Source organism: Grampus griseus (genome assembly GCF_964374135.1).
Source record: "Grampus griseus genome assembly, chromosome: 11".
Taxonomy (NCBI): domain Eukaryota; kingdom Metazoa; phylum Chordata; class Mammalia; order Artiodactyla; family Delphinidae; genus Grampus; species Grampus griseus.
The window spans coordinates 90,612,253-90,629,842 of record NC_139005.1 but is presented as its reverse complement, the minus strand read 5'-3'; the positions used below and the strand labels follow the sequence as shown (position 1 = coordinate 90,629,842).

The 17,590-nt window shown below is 60.1% G+C and overlaps 1 protein-coding gene across 1 annotated transcript in view; it reads right to left on the bottom strand.

The window, feature by feature from the left end:
- Positions 1 to 516: 516 nt before the first annotated feature.
- TOM1 (target of myb1 membrane trafficking protein) overlaps positions 517 to 17,590 on the bottom strand; it is a 45,543-nt gene continuing 28,469 nt past the window's right edge. The window contains exons 7-15 of the mRNA XM_082665131.1: positions 16,180 to 16,296; positions 13,288 to 13,421; positions 11,605 to 11,638; positions 11,101 to 11,194; positions 10,242 to 10,362; positions 6,272 to 6,347; positions 2,438 to 2,497; positions 1,488 to 1,527; positions 517 to 1,408 (exon numbers count right to left, since the gene is read on the bottom strand). Coding sequence (XP_082521257.1) covers positions 1,254 to 1,408; positions 1,488 to 1,527; positions 2,438 to 2,497; positions 6,272 to 6,347; positions 10,242 to 10,362; positions 11,101 to 11,194; positions 11,605 to 11,638; positions 13,288 to 13,421; positions 16,180 to 16,296 — 831 coding nt within the window. The 3' untranslated portion in view covers positions 517 to 1,253. The remainder of the gene's footprint in view (positions 1,409 to 1,487; positions 1,528 to 2,437; positions 2,498 to 6,271; positions 6,348 to 10,241; positions 10,363 to 11,100; positions 11,195 to 11,604; positions 11,639 to 13,287; positions 13,422 to 16,179; positions 16,297 to 17,590) is intronic.

The window sequence follows — 17,590 nt, the reverse complement described above, 5'->3', positions numbered from 1 at the left end:
GGCTCACATGACCCACTGAGTCACAGACTCAGTCTCTGTAAAACAAGATGCAACTCGGCTCCACCACGGGCTGTCGAGACGATTCCACGAGCCCACGTATAGCCTGGTACAGCGCCTGGCACCTAGGCCTCAGACGGGATGGCCGTATCCTCCCTGCAGGCTCCCTGCCCCACCATCCCCACACCTGCTCCGTCGCTGTGATCACAGTGCTACTGCTGCTGGGCAGGAGCCGGCCTGAGTGCGGACGGCAGTGTGAGGCGCTGAGGATGCAGACGCGTCACTCGTGGAGAGCAACGGGGCCACTTGGCAGGCCACGCGTGGCTGGAGCCTGTGCTGGTGTGAGCTGCGGCGGGGTGCCCAGGCCTGCGGCTGCACCTGCCTCGCCTGCAGATGCCCATCTCACGGGTGGCCCCCAGCCCAGCCCAGCCCAAAGGAGTCCCTGCCTCTGGCGAGGCCAAGAAGTCACCTCCTCCTGGAGACTAAACACTGCTAGCAGGATGCTTTTCTACCTTTAATTGGGGATACAAAAGGCACCTCTCCCAGGACAAGAGGATCAACCAACAGGTGCGGAGGCCCAGTGCCTGGTGGAGCCCTGCGTGGGAGGCACAGAGGAAGGCCGGAGGGCGAGGAAGTGGAGGTCGTGGGGGCCACAGGTGCCCCAGGCATCCCTGGAAGCCTCCCCTGGCGGCCTGGGCCTGGCGAGGTCTCCCCCCACCATGTGCAGCTTCACATCTGGACAGCGTGCGTTCAGCAGAGGGCCACACGCCCTGCCCTCGACAGCTGGCCAAAGCCTTCGGGCTCCAAGGCAGGGCCTGCGGAATGGACCTGAGGCTGCGACAGAAACTTCTGCTGTCTCCAGCCCACGGCCAGGCCTCAACTGTCAGTGTGGGCTCGGAAGAGGGCTCCTCTGGGCATGGGTCCAGGGAGGGGCAAGGGGGACTCACGCTGGGGCAACCAAGCAGCCGGCCTTGTCTGTCCCGGGACCTCCGGGTTCTCAGCCAAGTCGCAGTGGTCAGCTGGGGTGGGAGGGGAGGCAGGGGCGTCCAGGGTTCCGAAGTGCAACTGACCTGTTCCCCCAATTCATCCGGCTGCCCCCCACACCCCCAGGCAGCGCGGCCCCAACCTCAAGGGGGAGAGAAGGGCATACGTAACAAGCCCCCCCAAAGCAGCCATAACACTGAAGGAGAGACAGGTTCCCCGCGCGGGGTGTGGGAGCAGCGGGGGCTCGGGCTGCAGGGTGCCAGACCCCACACTCATAAGGCAAACAGCACGTCGTCATCCTTCTCCTGGGTCTTCTTTCGAGGGGCACTGCCAGGCGGGGGACCCGGGGGCCCCTCGGCGGAGGGGCTGGAGACGTTGGGCAAACGGTCGGCCACTTTGGCTCGTTCTTCCAGGAACTTGTCAAATTCTGGAGGAACGAGAGGGAGGCTGCGGGTGGGCTCGGAGGCTGGAGCGGGGCAGGGGTGGGCAGGGCCAAGGTCTACTACCTTCACTGGTGACGCCCTTGGGCTCCTCCGCATGGTTCCCCTGAGAAAGCAGAAGGTGAGGTTAGCTGCGGCACTGCGGAGCGGGCTGGGGCGCAGGCTGCTGACCCCGAGGGGTCCAGACCTCGGCCCCACCCCTTCCTGAGCCCCAGGCCTTGGCCCGAACCCCTGGACTTCTCTGAGCCTCGCTTTTCTGCGTGGCGGCACTCACAGGGTTGTCGGGAAGCTATAAAAGAGGAGTACTTGCAGAGGGCCAGGCGCAGGGGAGGGTGCCCGGTGGGCCCCTGACAATCGCTAGTCCCTTCCTTCCAGTGTCTAGAGGGGTGGGCAGACTCGCCCCATGGTGGAAAGGCTGACACCCAAGCCTGAGGCCACACATGCTCACGCTGGGGGCTGGGGAGCGGATAAGCCTTCACCCACCAGATGAAACGGATGGACCTTCTCCTGACCTCGGGCAGAAACATGGTCTTGGCCACTTGCAGAAGGCGGCCTCTGGGCCTGGAAGTGCCCAGGCCCTTGATCCTTGGTGCCAAGAATTGGGGGGGCGGCTCTGGAGACTGCCACTCACAGGGGGCAGTGGGGCTCTGGAGACTGCCGCCCCCCACCGCGGGCGTGGCACCCCTCGCAGCTGTCTATCGGCCTCCCGACCTGCACGAGGGGGCTGCCGAGCTCAGTGCTCCCATGGTCCCGGCTGCCCTCGGCCCACCTGTCCTGCTCACAGTGGGACCTCGATCGGCAGCAGGCTCAGGGGAGGGAAGGCCCCAGAGGCTGCGAGGGGTGCGGGGCCGGGCCCTCCTCTAAAGGGAAGAGCCGGGGGAGCGGCAGGGGAGGGGACACCAGCCCCGCTAATGCCCTCTCCTCACTGGTCGCTCATCCTGACCCCGCCCCCTGTCACCTCCTCATGAGACAACAGGAGCCCCGGGTCAGGTGGGCGAGGAGGGGGCCGGACTTACCACGTCCGTGGACAGCCACTGCTCGATGTCTTCCATGAGGCAGGCCTGGGTGATGGGGATCTGGAGGGAAGGGCAGTGGGTGAGGGCAGTGCGCCTCGCCGGTCTGGGGCCCACTGGCCGCGGCCTGGGGCAGCTGCCCACCCCTGGGACTCCTCCCTCATGCAGTGGGGCCAGTTGGACCTGCCCTGCGCTCCTGTCCCCGGCAGTCCCTCCAGGATGGCTCCTGCCCAGCTGCCTGGGACCCCAAGTTCTGCCTGCTGTGCCAGGCTGTGGGCAAGGGGGAGGCGGGGCCAGCAGGCTGAGCAGGGGATGGGGAAGGGCTCCTGACAGCTGGAGCAGGGCCACGAGGAGAGAACGGACCCCCGGCTCCTACAGGCCAAGGGTGTGGGCTTGGTGCGCAAGCCCAGGGCCGGGACCAAGCACAGGTGCTCAGGGGCATCTGACACAAGAATATTCACAGCCCAGGGAGTGGCCAGCCAGCAAGGCTGAGGCAGGGGGCACGACTGCAGGCTGTCCCCCTACACCTCCGCAGACTCAGCGTTCGTGGTGGAAGGGGGCAGAGGTGGGCCGGGACAGAGGGAGGGGCCAAGACCACCAGACGAGGCCAGGCCGGTGCATCCCAAGGGGCTGCGGCTGTGGCTCCACCACACAGGCTCCTGCACAGAGGCGGGGGGCTGAGGGCTGGACTGGGGCAGGGCTGGGGCCTGGGGGCTTCCCACGCGAAATGCGTCTACAGCGGGAGAATCCAGCTGGAGGTTAGGGGCACAGACTCTGGGATCAGAGAGACCAGACGCTGGCCGGACCCCTGCGACTCGGCACAGGTTACTCAGCTTCTCTGACCCTCACTTCGCTCATCGTTAGAGAGGATGACAGTACCTACCGTCCAGGTCCAGATCGCTGTGAGGATTAAACGAGACGAGGGAGCTAAAGAGCTCAGCACAGCGCCCGGCACAGCGTAGGTGCTCGGGGAAACGCGCTTACCACTCAGCTACTTTGGGAAACAGGGAGAGCGAGTCTTTCTCCAACCAAAGCCAGGTCAGTCCCCAAGCCCCGTCCTCAGCACCAAGGGCCCCAGGGGGCAGCAGGAGAACCCAGAGAAGAGGCAGGAGCTGACTTCCCAGCAGCAGCAGCAGTGACTTCTCTGGGCTGCCCGCCTCAGCCCCCTCTGCAGGCACTCGGCCCAAGCCCAGGAGAGCCCCGGTCGCCTCCCGGCTGCCACAGGGGCTGCCCGGGCCTTGCTTCCAAGGCAGCACCGAGGGGCCGTGGAAGCGAGAGCAGAGGGAGCCGGACCATGCTGGGTGGGCACCGGCAGGCCCTTGGCTGCCCACCCTGTTCTCCCCTGGTTCTGATGGACAGCACCGCCTGGGGGGGCCCCCTGCGAGTGTGCCCGGCCCCTCCTCTCCGTGCCTGGTCTCACCATCCAGTCACTGAGGTTCTTCTCACTGCCGCCTCCCATCTGGGTGAGAGAGGGTCACGCTGAGGGTGGCGGGAAGGCCAGGGCCAGGGCCACCGGTGCACTGGGGGCCTCCTCCAGCAGGGGCCTGCTACCGCCTCAGGAGCCTCTGTGCGCGCATGTGCGTGCGCACGCACCCATGCTTGTGCTGGGCTGGTGGGCGGTAAAAGGGGACAGCAAGCAGCAGAGGGCGTCTCCCTGTGGGGACTCCGGAGTCCTGGACGGGCAGGGCAAAGCTTCTCCCCTACTCTTCACCCCAAGGGTCCCTGGAGGTGGGGAGCTGAGCAATCCTGGGATGGTGGAGTAGGCAGCCATTAGCCCCTCACTGGTTCTCAGGGGATTCTGATGGGCACCCAGGGTTAGGAGCATTGCTCTACCTGGTCCCCTCATGTTTACTGATGGGCAAAGAGGAGATCCCTAGGGCCCCAGAGCAGACCGACAGTGGAGGAAGCCTCGGGTCCTGGCTCCCAGCCCATCACCCTGTGACTGCCTTCCCCGCCTGGACAGACCCAGCCTGGGGACTGTCACATGCCATCCAGCATCCCCACCTCCCAGGACTCACTAACCCCGGGGGGCAGCCACTGGCTGCCCACAGAGTCGGCACTTGATTCCATTCTGTACATTGCTGCCTGGGATCATGTTCTGACAACCGAGAGGGAGAAAGCCTTACACCCCAGCCAGACGTAAGCACCTCGGAGCAGATGTTTATGACCTGGTTTTAAGGAAGTCACACTCTGATTTGGTGGAAGTCACTTAAATCTCCCAAGTCGTCAGAGATGAACGAGCAGAACTTAGCCAGCGCCTGCTTTTCTGCAGGCAGTGGTGTGTGCGTGTTTCTGCCCCGTGGCCGCCTGCCAGGTGGGGCAGCAGTCAGGAGACCTGCATCTACTGCTCCTCATGCCCTTGCATTGCCGTTGCTGTGTGCCCCTGGGCAAGTGACACCCGTCCTGGGCTGCAGCGGTCAGCACAGCCGGGCTATTCGGTCAGCCTCCGCCCATGGGAGGCAGGTGGCGTGGGAGGGAAGGGCTTCCCGAGTGTCCTGATTCATATGGAGTCCCGGAGCCAGAAAGATGGCCCCTGGGAAAGGAAGGCTGAGCGGCAGGGGAGCACCTCTGCGCTTTAGAGCTCCACGGGCCGTCTGGGGTTCTTGTTACCAGCACTGGCTTCCAAGCTGGACAGACCAACAGCTGTGAGATCATGGGCAAATGACCTCAATTCTAAGCCGTGGTGTTCTCCTCTGTGACTGGGAAAAACCACACTGCAGTGATGTAAAGGTTAAAAGCTTCACTGCGTGCCGGGCACTGTGCTAAGGATGTGACATCTGTGGTCTCACTTAACCCCCCTCTGTAATTAACCCCTCATCTGTAAAAGGGGATACCTTAAGGGTTTGTGTGATGACTCACTCAGTAAGCTGGGGTCGCAGAGTGCTTAGCACAGGGCACAGGTTCAACAAATGACTGCTTACGAAGAAAAATGGCGGGAGGCTCTGAGACCGGGGCGTGAACACGCTCTGCGTGGCAGCAGGTCCACAGCGCACAGGAGGCATCTGAGTCCTTGCTGGTCCCACCTCCACAGTGTTCCAGGTCTTGCCCTGTCTGACTTGGGAATGACTCCCAGGATGCTGGGGACGCCTCTGGGGAGTTGCTGGGGATCCCTCCTGCACCCCCTGCCCCGCGCCCCACTCCAGAAGACTGGGCAGCTTCCACGGCCTCCTGACCGCTCTCCCAGCTTCCAGGCTGGGTCCTTCCAAAATGGAAGCCAGATGAACGTTCCCCTCTGCTCAAGACTGCTCAGGGCTCCCACCTCACGTGGCATAAACCCAGTCCTCCCAGTCGGGCTCCGAGCACCCAGTCCCACCTCAGCCTCTGAAGCCCTACGCTGTCACCAACCCTCTCCTCTGCCACGCTGTTCACTGCCCCTGCATCTCCAGCTCCCAGGTCCTGCACTTTCTAACCACCTCCCAAGGAGCTACTCAGCCCACTTACTGGGACAGAGATTCTCTCTTCCCTACAGGCACCCAGAAACAAATTCAAAGGTGCGAGAACTGTACTTGGAGCCCTTGCGAAGGGGAGGGGTCGCCCACAGCGCCTGCTCGGTGTGGGCACGTGGCTGTCACTCCACACAGTCCAGGAGTTAAATGCAACAAAAATGGCGCCCTTGGATGCCGCCCTGTGGTCTTAGGGTCTGTTCTCCCGTCCAGCTCTGTCCACACTCCTGCAGATAACAGGTCTCTGGAGGGGCAGTGAGGCCGAATACTGCCTCAGCTCCCATCTGCCCTCTCAGGCTGCCTATTATAAACCACCGTGGGCATCGCTGGGCGAGCACCCCCCGGGACTCCTTCTGGACGGGCCCCAGGGTGGCGGCAGGGCCCCTCTGCTTACCGCTCCGGTGCTCTGCTGCCGGGCATCCAGGGCTCCAGCCAGGCCCTCTGCTGCTTGAGGGGCTTCGTATTTTACCCTGAAACACAGAGGCCACCGTGGCCATTACGTGCCGCCCTGGCCTTACCAAGCATGCCAGCTGACGTGAGGACACAGGCGGCTGAGTGGGGATGAGCTGGACTCACAACCCGTGTGGACTTGGGCCGTGCCTGGGCAGCGGCGGCTCAGACCTCAGGAAGTGTGCCAACTCTGCAGGCCTGCCTGAGGAGGGTAGGAAGGGTCTCACTTCCTGCCTTTGGGAACCGGGATCAGAGGTGTGACCCGCATGACAGGCAGAGCAAGGCTGGAGAGGGGAGGGAAGGTGTTGGGGGCCAAAGACCAAGACCACCAACCTCCTGTGACCAGATCTGGATGAGAAATAGCGTCACTGACCCCACAGCCATAGAGAATTTGCATCTAGACCCTTTTCCGAGCTGCTCCCATTCCATAATTTCAGAAATTGTGGTTCTGTGCAAGGCTGCATTTGAATGGGGGAATCCCATTCTGCAGCTGAAAACAAACGTGCAGACTACGGGTGAGGGTTCTGAATGTCCTCTGGGGGAGTCCGGCCGGCGGGTACTGGGAGGAAATTGGAGCTGATACCACAGCTTCCGGGCAGAGGAGGACGGGGAAGGAGGTGCCTGTGGTGTCTGAGGTGAGGTTCCAGGGGGGCGAGAGAATAAACCAGATGTGGGACTGGGTGCTAGCGAGGGGGCTGGGTGTCTCTCTGACTGCTACAGAGGGGACGTCCAGGGGAGGCTTTGGGGACTCAGCTCCGGCACTGGGAAAGAGCAGGTATCCTCGACCTGAGCTGCTGGCGGAGAGGAGGTGAGACCGGGTCAGTCATTGAGGCACAGACGAGGGCACGGAATTCTAGCCTCAACGGGAAAGCCGGTACGGATAGAGATGAGGGCTCTTCTTCCAGGTGGGGCGGGGTGGGGAGCATCTCACCCTCTGCTGGAGCCAGGGCTGGTCCAGCTCGAGGCTTCAGGAGCCGAGACCATAGCACGTGTGACTCTCGTAACGCCAACCTGCCCTCCTGGGGACTGGGTAGACTGGCACTTAAACAGGCCTCTTGAGGAAAAGCCCCGAATTCTCAGGCGGCCTCTCTGAAGAGCAGCCGCCCGCTACTCCCACAGGACCTGGAGGCAGCCGGGAGAGCGCGCTCATCAGAGCTCACCGCCCCCCACCCCCCAACGACTGGCGCCCATGCACGTGGGCTGCGGCCAAGCTGAAGGCCGGGCGGCGGGCGGGGCGCCCAGCCCTTCTGGAGGGCAGCTTAGCACCCCTGGCTAATCGGGTCAACAGGAGCTGGCGAGGAGGAGGAGATGCCAAAGCCTGAGCAGCGCATCCTGACCCGGGGAGGCCCGCTGACTCTGGGGTGGAAGTGGCCGTGCACCTAAGATACAGTGGGTGCGCTTGGGGAAAGGCAGGGATGAGGCATGTCCAGCCCCAGGAATGTACAGAACACGACGATGCCCTTCGTTCAAAAGAACCATGTGTTCCTTCCTGATTACTCCCCACCATCTCGGCTTTTCCGTCTCTCTCCTGCTCTCATACAGCCCCCAAGGCCAAAACCTGGTCATCCCTGGGGGCTGTGCCTGCAGTGGTGGGGCCCACACGACGCACACAGGACTGCCGGCCCTGTGCCCGGCGCAGGAGGGAGGAGGGCCACCCCTCAGGTGGTCTCGGTGAGGCTGAGGGGCAGAGGCTGGACCCGGGGCCACTTGGGGTGACACTTGTCAGTGCCTGAAGAAGACACAGCGGCACTGGGGAGCAAGTGAGCATGGAAGACGTTGAGAAAGAGAGCACCCTTGGGCTCCCCTGGTGGCGCAGCAGTTAAGAATCCGCCTGCCAATCAGGGGACACAGGTTCGAGCCCTGGTCCGGGAAGATCCCACATGCCACAGAGCGACTAAGTCCGCGAGCCACAACTACTGAGCCTGAGTACCACAACTACTGAAGGCCATGCGCCTAGAGCCCGTGCTCCGCAACAAGAGAAACCACCGCAATGAGAAGCCTGGGCACCGCAACGAAGAGTAGCCCCCACTCGCCACTTAGCCTGCATGCAGCAACAAAGACCCAACGCAGCCAAAAATAAAAATAAACAAATTTATTAAAAAAAAAAAGAGAGCACCCTTGCTTCTGGCCAAACCTGGCTAAGGCGACCCTAACTCTGCTCACCCAGATGTCCCCATGGCTCTACTTGGCATTCTGAGTGGAAGAGCCTGGTCAGCTGGTGAGGCCGTGACTGTGCCAGCTGTGGTCGGCACAGGCCAGAGGGAGGCATGGGGCAGACACTCGGTGGGCAGAAGAGGTCTTGGAGGGTTCAAGAGTCCCAGGGTACAGGGCAAGGTGGGGAGTCCAAAGGCCAGCCAGGTGACCAGGGCTAGAAGACCCAGCTGATGCATCAGAGAGGGACGGCCAGGGAGGCTGGCAAAGCAAAGAGGAGGCTCGGGCACACTCCCATCCCGCAGGGCGCTTGCTGCTGGGGTGGAAACCCCTCCCCAGGGAGGGCCTGCAGGAGGACCCACGACCTGAGACGGTACTTGCTGCCCTCTCAGTACGTCTTCCCTGGCCCCGGCGTCAAACATTCTCCCCTGTCTCTGACCCTTTGCACGTACTGTTCCATGGCCTGAAGTGGCCACCTTGACCTCCCCACTGCGTGGTCCAGTCCTGAGTGCCCTCTGCAGAGCTGCACGCACCTCCTCCGAGTCCACAGTGCTGGGTCCGCCCCTCCAGGACGGCACCCGGCCCTGCACAGCAGCGGTCCGCATGCAGGTCACTCCCCCCGTGAGACTGCGGGCCCCAGGGGGCAAGCTCGGGTGCGCTTTTCTCTGTTCTTCAGGACCCCGCTCCCCAGAGGAGTGACGGTGCAGCAGCAAACCTCAGCCGGGGTGGGGCTCTCGGGTAGGCTGCCTTCCAGGCTGCAAGTCCCACCAGACTCTAGCCTGCAGCAACACAGCAGCCTCAGTGTGCCCCTAACTCCAAGGTGACCGTGAGCCACTGGTCCTGGAGCACCTGCGCTTGGGAGTACAGGCTCTGCCCCAGCCTAGAGGTGCGGCTCACAGCGCAGGGCTGGTTAGGCTAGTGGGCAGCCTGTCAGGTTCCACCTGGATTGTCCAGGGTGGAGAGGGGATCCCTGGGCCCTCTGGAGGCCCATCAACAGTCCCCCAAGACACCAGAATGACCACTAGGGAGCTGGGGAGTCTGCTGGGAAGGTCCCTGAATCCAGAGCTTTCCTTGGCTGTACATCCTGGTTGCCCTGGGGTTATGAGCAAAGGGCTGGCAACAGCCTCAAGCACACTACTTCCAGCCTGCGCGGAGCCGGTCCTGGGAAGCTGGCCCTGGTGGGCACTCGGCCGCGTGCCTCAGCTGCTGAAAGCCTCTCCCTGATGGCGATGGACAGTCCCAGAGAAGGACAGAAGCCCAGCTCCAGTGCAGAGCAGGCAGACTTGGGTGGGGTAGCAGGACTTCTCTGGCCGGTTACAGAACAGCAGAAATGACTGGACCAGCCCACGAGGGCTTGGTACACAGCCTACAGTGCAGTGGAGAGCTGGGCTGGGCTGGAGGCACTGTGTTTTGGAACGAGACGGCCCTGGGTTCCCAACCTAGTGCCTCCAAACATTAGCTGCCTGACCTGGGGCAAATGACCCAGCCCCTCAGTGTCTCGGTTTCCTCATCTGAGCGGATCATGTAGGATCCTGGCACCTAGCTGGTCATCAACCTACAGGCATCCCTCCCCCCATCCATCGCTGCCTGTAGGGCACAGGGTTCCCCGGGCCTCCCAGGATTGGCTCGGGGGAAAGAACTCTGCTATCCTGAGGGGGTGCAGGCAGGGGCTGGTGTGCCCACCAACAAACTGGGCTCAGGGACCTGGAGAGAGGCCCCCCCCGATAGGGGGCGACCCAAACTGCAGGGGCCCGGCCACTCACTCTTTGCGTTGGTCAGCCAGTGAGCTGCCCCGTGTCAGCGCAAACATGTCAAACTCATCTTCCAGGCGGCCAGAGGTCTCCAGAGACTGCAGGCCAGCCCTCACGCTGCTGGAGCCCAGGTCTGTGGGGACAAAGAGGCCACGTGAAGGGTCTGCCTGGCTGTCCTTGGACACTGAGCTGTGGCTGAGCTGCTCCCTGCCAGGCTCAGGTTGGTTCTGGAGAAGCAGCGTGGCCTGGAGTGGTGGTGGGGTCGGGGTGTGTACGGACGGAGCAGGCCACCTGCTGGCTGAGGGACCAGGGGCAAGTCACTTGCTCTCTCTCAATTACTTCCAAGGGCTTGGTGTGAAGCAGGCAGCCAATAACGCTCATCATGGTGACGACGGTGGTGATGGCTAACGCTTACCAGGAGTGCACTCTGGGCCTGGCCCTGGTCTAAGCCCGCTCTGTGCAGAAGCTTATCCAGGCCTCACGATGACCTGTGAGCAGGGCCCATTCCTGCCCCTGTTACAGAGGAGGAAAAGGGCCCAGGATGTCCAAGTGACGTGCCCAGGTTCACCAGATGATTCAGGCCGGGGGAAATTCACGGTGTTGATGGGAAATCACACAACAGTGGGATTTCTGAGATCTGAGGGGGCTCAGGAGTTGTGAGACTGCAAGGGAGGGTCCCCTGTGTTTTGTCCTGGCCGCTCAGCCTTGCAGAAAGATTCAGCACTGGACCCTGGCGAGGAGGGGTCTGGGCCAAGATTCTGCTGTTGGCACTCCAGCTGCAACTGTGTAATGGGACAGCACCCCCAGAGCTGCAGGGGTGTCCGCAGTATGTAAGGTACCCTCAGCCCAGAAACCCGCACGCTGCACTTACTCATTCCCGCCAGCTGGGACGAGAGGCTGCTGGTGGCTGCAGGGTCAGGGCCCATGTCGATCAGGTCAGCGGCCACCTCGGCCTCGCTTGGGGCCTGGGGGCAGGGGAGAGGCCACCGTCATCCTCCCAACCTGACCTGCAGCCTCATTCCCTTCTGTCCTGAAGCACTGGCGCCTTCATTCTTTGCCTGAGGATCTGTCACCAGTAATACCTCCCCCCCCCCACACACACACCCGGTCCCTGCAGCAGTGATTGGGAGTCAGGGAGTCTTGCTCCCTCCCCTTGGCCTATCTAGCTCAGCTGGAGGCCTGGGAGGCTCAGAAGACCCTGGGGCATCAGCTGGCGGCAGAACCTTATCTACCCTAATGGCACAAGGACATAAAAACTGAGAAGGGGCCCCGCTGGAGATTCTGGCTAAGAAGGCACATCCCAACCAGGACACCTGGGGAGGGAAGTGGGCCCAGCCCTCCTTCTTCCCATTATCACGGAGAAGCAGCCTCTTACCTTGGCGGTCTGGCCTGTTCGGAAGCGTTCAAACCTACGAGACAGAAAAGACCTGAGTCAAAGAGAAGGACTGGGTGGCCCCTTAGCACAGCCAGGCCAGAGCTTTTCCCACTGCAGGTCTCAAAACCAACAGAGTGGGTCACAAACAGGGTGATGACACGGCCTGGTTTACCCTGGACAGATCCAGTTTATGCCTGCTGCCCCAGGGAAGTATTAGCAGGGCCTGTTTTTCACTTGCAAGTGTCCCAATTAGATTATCAATTATCTGGTCACCTTAGTCACCATTAGCATTAAATAAACAACAGGAATAGACTAAAGCAGAAAAGAATACGGGGGTGCGTGCACACAGCAAAGGTAAGTACTGGTTTTTGGAACTTGTTCGGTAACATACATTTGCGTGTGTGCGTGTGTGTGTGTGCGTGTGTGTCTCTAAAGCGGTGTAAGGAAGACACACTGCTTTATGGAGCCATTTAAAACCGCCCTAGACAGGTCAAGGGGCTGGTGGGCAGACTGAGGACTTCGGTCTGAGATCTGTTCCTGCCTGGCCCCGTCCCTCACTGTGTGACCTTGGGTAAATCACCTCACTTCTGAACTTCAGTCTCCTGTCTATCAATAAGCAGGTGACAGTGGAACCTGCCTCCCAGGTGTGAGGATCATGCGAACCACCCAACAAACGTAAGGTCTGATGAATTGGCGTCAGAGGGGTCCCAGTCACCCCTAGATCGGGCCCTTGGGCCACCTCACGGCCCGCATGGCAAATGGCAGGGGCTCTTAGTCCCACCAGGTCAGCAAGCAGGAGAGGCCAGGCAGCCGTGGCCTGCCACGGCCCCGCCCCCTCACCTGATTCAGAATCACTCAGCAAGTGTTTGCTGATGGACAAAAACACGAAATGAACCAGTGGCTGGAGGCGGCTGGCATAACTGGTACCCTGTGCCAGACAGCCTGACCACCGAGTGCTTTATAGGCATAACCGCACGGGCCCTCAGTTATCTACAAGGAATCATGAGCTCCGTTTTACAGGTTCAGAGGAAGCGTGGGGGACATCATTTCTGCAGGCCCAGCACCTCTCCCTGCCTTTATAACAGCACCTAAGTGCTCCTCTGGGGAGCTGCTCCCCCCCTTTCCTGTGATCCCGGCGGGACTGTGGTCAAGGGGGCCTGTCCCCTCCCACACCTGCATCCCACAAGGACGCTGAGCCAATCAGAGTTTCTCGTGGGGAGCTGACTCTTGGACAGAATGGTACAAGGTGGGCAAGCGTTTGGAGCCCATGTATTCATGATGACACCCTGGGGTCATGGTCCAGGAGTTTCTGCCCCAGAGGCCCCTGAACTGCCCTGGCATCTGTCCTTCCTGCCCCCCTGGGAGGCCTGACTTTTATTCTTCTTTGGATTCTGAAAGCTATCCATTCAATAAAGGCTGTTCTCCTAATGACTTCTTTTTCTACTTAAGTTAGAAAGCTTAAGCTGTGATCCTGGATGCAGGGACGCAGGCGGCAGGAAAGGAGGTGTGGGGTGAAGGGCGGGCGCTCCTGCCTACACTGGACGAAGACAGCTGAGGGCATGTGTGCTGGGCAGCTGACCTGGTGTTTGAGAGGGACCTGAGAAGTCAGAGGGTGTGAACAGGGGAGAAGGGAAGGAAGAAGGTGGGGCGGCTGGCCCGGGGCGGGGCAGACAGCGGGGCTACCGTTCGTGGCGCAGGAAGACGTTGTTGAGGTTGTCGTTGACGATGAGTAGCTCCTCCGTCAGCTGCTCATTGGCGACGCAGGGGATGAGCTCCAGGACCCGCTGCTGCATGGCTCGGCATGTCCGGTTGAGCTCCTGCCAGGGGAGGAAGTGAGACAACCACGGCTGCTGGACCCGGAGCGAGGCCGTCTCTACTGGACACCTGGCCCTGGGCGCACCTTGGAGGCGGAGAGGTTTCCAGACTGGACTTCAGGTTGCACAGAACAGCTTTTAGGGTTCTACGGACGACCACTGGCATCTCATTTCTAAGTGTTTAGCACACAGGAGACGACCAACATGGGGGCCGTGCTGTGGGTTTAACCTGGCTGTGGGGCCCTCAGGGTGAAGCTCCTGCCCTCACCTCCGCATCGTGGAAAAATCAAGACTGTGAGGTGGCTGGTGGAACACTTGCCACTTCTCTGGGTGCACTGAGGTTTTTTGTGCCCAAGGCATGAAAAATAAACTGGATGATCCAACTATTATCCCAACTCTGAATGTCTGCCTCATTACTCTTTTTTTTTTTTTTTTTTGCGGTATGCGGGCCTCTCACTGCTGTGGCCTCTCCCGTTGCGAAGCACAGCCTCCGGACGCGCAGGCTCAGCGGCCATGGCCCACGGGCCCAGCCGCTCCGCGTCATGTGGGATCTTCCGGACCGGGCACGAACCCGTATCCCCTGCATCGGCAGGCGGACTCTCAACAACTGCGCCACCAGGGAAGCCCTCTAATTTCTTTTTTAATGCTTTTTATTTTGGAATAATTTTAAATTTACAGAGAAGTTGCCAAGATAAGACAGCACAGCCTTCACCCAGCCTCTCCTTAGTTTGGCATTTGTCAAAACTATGACATTGATGTGGGTACAGTGCTGTTAACTAACTACAGACTTCATTCAGGTTTTACCAGTTTTTCCACTAACGTCCTTTTTTTCTCTGTTCCCACATTGCATTTAGTCACCACGTCGCCAAGTGACTTTTAATCAGTTAGTGTTATGTATTTAAACTTGTTTGGGAAAAAGAAAAAAAAATAGAAGCCGAAGCATTTACAGGCTTTTTATTTGTAGGACTGAGTGTTTCCGTCCTCAGGTGCCTGCCATCAGGTGGACAGGGGCCCGGGTCACGGTCCTGAGGTCCCAACAGATGGTCGGGCACTGCTGACTGTGGCCACGCGCCAGCACTTTTCTCCTGGCATCATGAAGACCACTGATTTTGGTTCTTTTCAGACTCTGCTGCCCCCGCCTCCCCCCAGGCCAGACCCTCTCCCGGGATTTCCTCTCTTGCCTGAGCTGGGGCAGGGCAGGCCCAGGGGACTTCCAACATCCTGCGGGCCTCCCCTCTCCTCCCCCCATGACCAAGCACACCGCAGCTTTGTCCCTACTTCCTTTCCTGCCCCTCTCAAGAGCAGAAGAGCAGCTGGTGGAGCCAGGGTCCTGGGTTCATACCCCAGCTCTGTTGCTGACCAGCCCTGTGACCCTGGGGGCATCCCATGACCTCTCTTTGCCTCAGTTTGCTGACCTGGGATGTGAGGATAACAAGAGTACCTACCTCATGGGGGGGAGGGGGAGGATTAAGTGAGTGAATGTATATCACGTGTCCACATCAGAGCCTGGCACACAGGACATGCTCAGTGTGCATGAGCTGTCCCTGTGTCACCCCTGCCTGCCAGCCAGCCTTCTGAGTCCCCAAAATCGCTCACACCCGCAAGGCCTTGGCTTGGGACACCCAAAATTAACTGCACTACAGCAATCCTGCCGCTTCCCAACTCACTCAAGCTTCTGTCATTTATTCTTTTTAAAAAAAAAAAAAATTTTTATTTTTGGCTGTGTTGGGTCTTCATTGCTGCACGAGGGCTTTCTCTAGTTGCGGCGAGCGGGGCCTTTTTTGTTGCGGAGCACGGGCTCTAAGCACACGGGCTTCAGTAGTTGTGGCACTTGGGCTCTAGAGCACAGGCTCAGTAGTTGTGGCGCACAGGCCTAGCTGCTCTGCAGCATGTGGGATCTTCCCGGACCAGGGATTGAACCCGTGTCCCCTTCATTGGCAGGCAGACTCCTATCCGCTGCGCCACCAGGGAAGCCCTGTCATTTATTCTTCATATTCGTGTGTTCACTCAACTGTGAGACTCTGACTTCACTCCCCTCAACCCTGCCCCCTGCTCCCACCATAAGGTAAGGACCCCGGAGCAAGAACACTGTGTCAGCTTGGTCGGGCCCAGGGACAGAGAGATGAGCACAACCCAGCCTCGCTCTCCAGGAATGTGAGGCCCAGCAGGAATGACACAAAATGAGGTGATCATGCCAAGCCCTCTGTCCCCTCACAGGTTCAGGTTGACTCCTGGGTCTCGGGGGTCCCTAGTTTTCTTGGCGTGTCTAGGACTGACCTCTGTGGGGAGGGTGCCTTTCCCCACACACAACCCCCTCACTCAAGTGGGGCCCCAGCTGGGGGTGGCACCCTGGGGATATCACGTGACATACGGGAGCCCCAGCCTGCAGATCCCGGCTCAGGGCTGCCTGCTAAGTTTAATGTTCTGAAAGGTGGACACCTCACCTTCCAGCTTTTCCTCAAGACCACTGATGGGGAGCTATTTACAACCAGGCACAGGGAGGGTGTTTTACGTGCAAAGCCTTATTTAATACTCGGGTCAAACTTGTACCACAAAAGCAAACTTGCCGATGAGGAAACTGAGACAAGAGGGGCTATTCTGTTCAAACCACCAAGTGGTAGAGCCCCGAGTTCCAATCTGATGGAGCCCAAAGTCCCTGGCTTTACCATCTCCCACTGTGACCAAGGGGCTCAGAGTCCGCTATGGAAAGCACCGTGGCGGTGGCGGCGCCGGGAGGCCGAACCGGGCGACTGCTGCTCACCTGTAGCAGCTCCAGGTCTGCCGGCTCCGCCTGGGTGGGCACAAGCTCCGTCAGCATCTCCGACATCACCCTCACGTTCCCGCTCACCATCTCCAGCTCACTGCGCAGCTTCCCGATCTGGAACACACGGTTGGCCCCGCTGAGAGAGGCCGGGGTCTGGAGCCTCTGCCACTCCTGGGACACAGCCTGACACTAGCAGCCCGACCTGCCGGCACCCTCTCTAGGCTCCCGGGCCACAGCCCTGCGCCAAGAGGCCCATGGTAGGCTTGCCCTCACCCCCGCTGACCCCCTTACAGAGATGTTAGCAACTGTTACAAGGCGCCCAGTGCAGGGAGAGGCCAGGAGGAAAGAAGCTGAGGGCGGAGGCGGCCCTGAGTGTGGCTGGAGGGCTCTGGCATCTCCTGGGTGCTTGGCGCCTAACAAGGCCCTGGAGGGGGGGGGGTTCCTCCCTCCTAGGAGGACCCGGTTCTGTCTTGCTCCTGGTCCGCTTTGGTGCCCCAGACTCTTCCGAGGATGAGACCCAGTGCCGCCCCCCACCCTGAGTATGAAGCTGAGACTGAGCACTCGTTAAAGGGACGTGAGCAGGTTTTCAACGATCAGAGGGGTCCCAGTCTTGGCTTGGGGAATAGCTGTAAATCGAGTCGCACAGTCTCTGTACTCAGGTGAGGTGGGGAAAGGCCCCTGCTGCGGCGTTTCCTGTCCTCATGGACAACGTGGACACTGTGAATGTCCAGGAAGGGACCAGTGTGGACGTTCCCAAACCTGATCTGGTTGATGAACCCTTTGATCATGGGCTACCTCACGGGTCTAGGATTGAGCAGCCTACGTTTTGGGGAACGCTGGTGCATCCTCAGTTGGCTGAACCAGCTGATTTCAGAATCAGTGTCACCATATAAATTCACGGCGCCTGCCTGTGAGGGCAGCCACCATTTTGATCACCTCTAAGGCCCAAGCACTTAATGTATGTTGCCACTTAACCTTGACCATAGTCTCATGAGGAAGGTATCACTGCCCAACCCTTACAGATGAAGAAGTGGGAGTGCAGACACAGGCCCACTACGGTTTGCCAGCAGCTTCCAGACCCGTAAAACGTTTGGTACATTTGGCCTGTTTAACAAACGCTCCTGGCAGAAGCAAGGGAAAAACAACTGATCCCAAACCCAGCATGTCCAGGTCAGATGGGACCTAATTACAAGGAGTCTGGGAGTTACATCAGTGCTGCCTGAAAGCCTTAACGTGTCCCAGGAGACAGAAGGGGACACTGAAATTAAACAGACTACTCGGTCTTGTTTAGCAAGAACCTTCTTCCACTGGACATAATCAGAGTCTGAATCCACACAGGTGCCAGACTTCAGGCAAATTGGTTAAAATTATAACCAGGTTAGATCAGTTTTGGATCCCAGGGTGATTT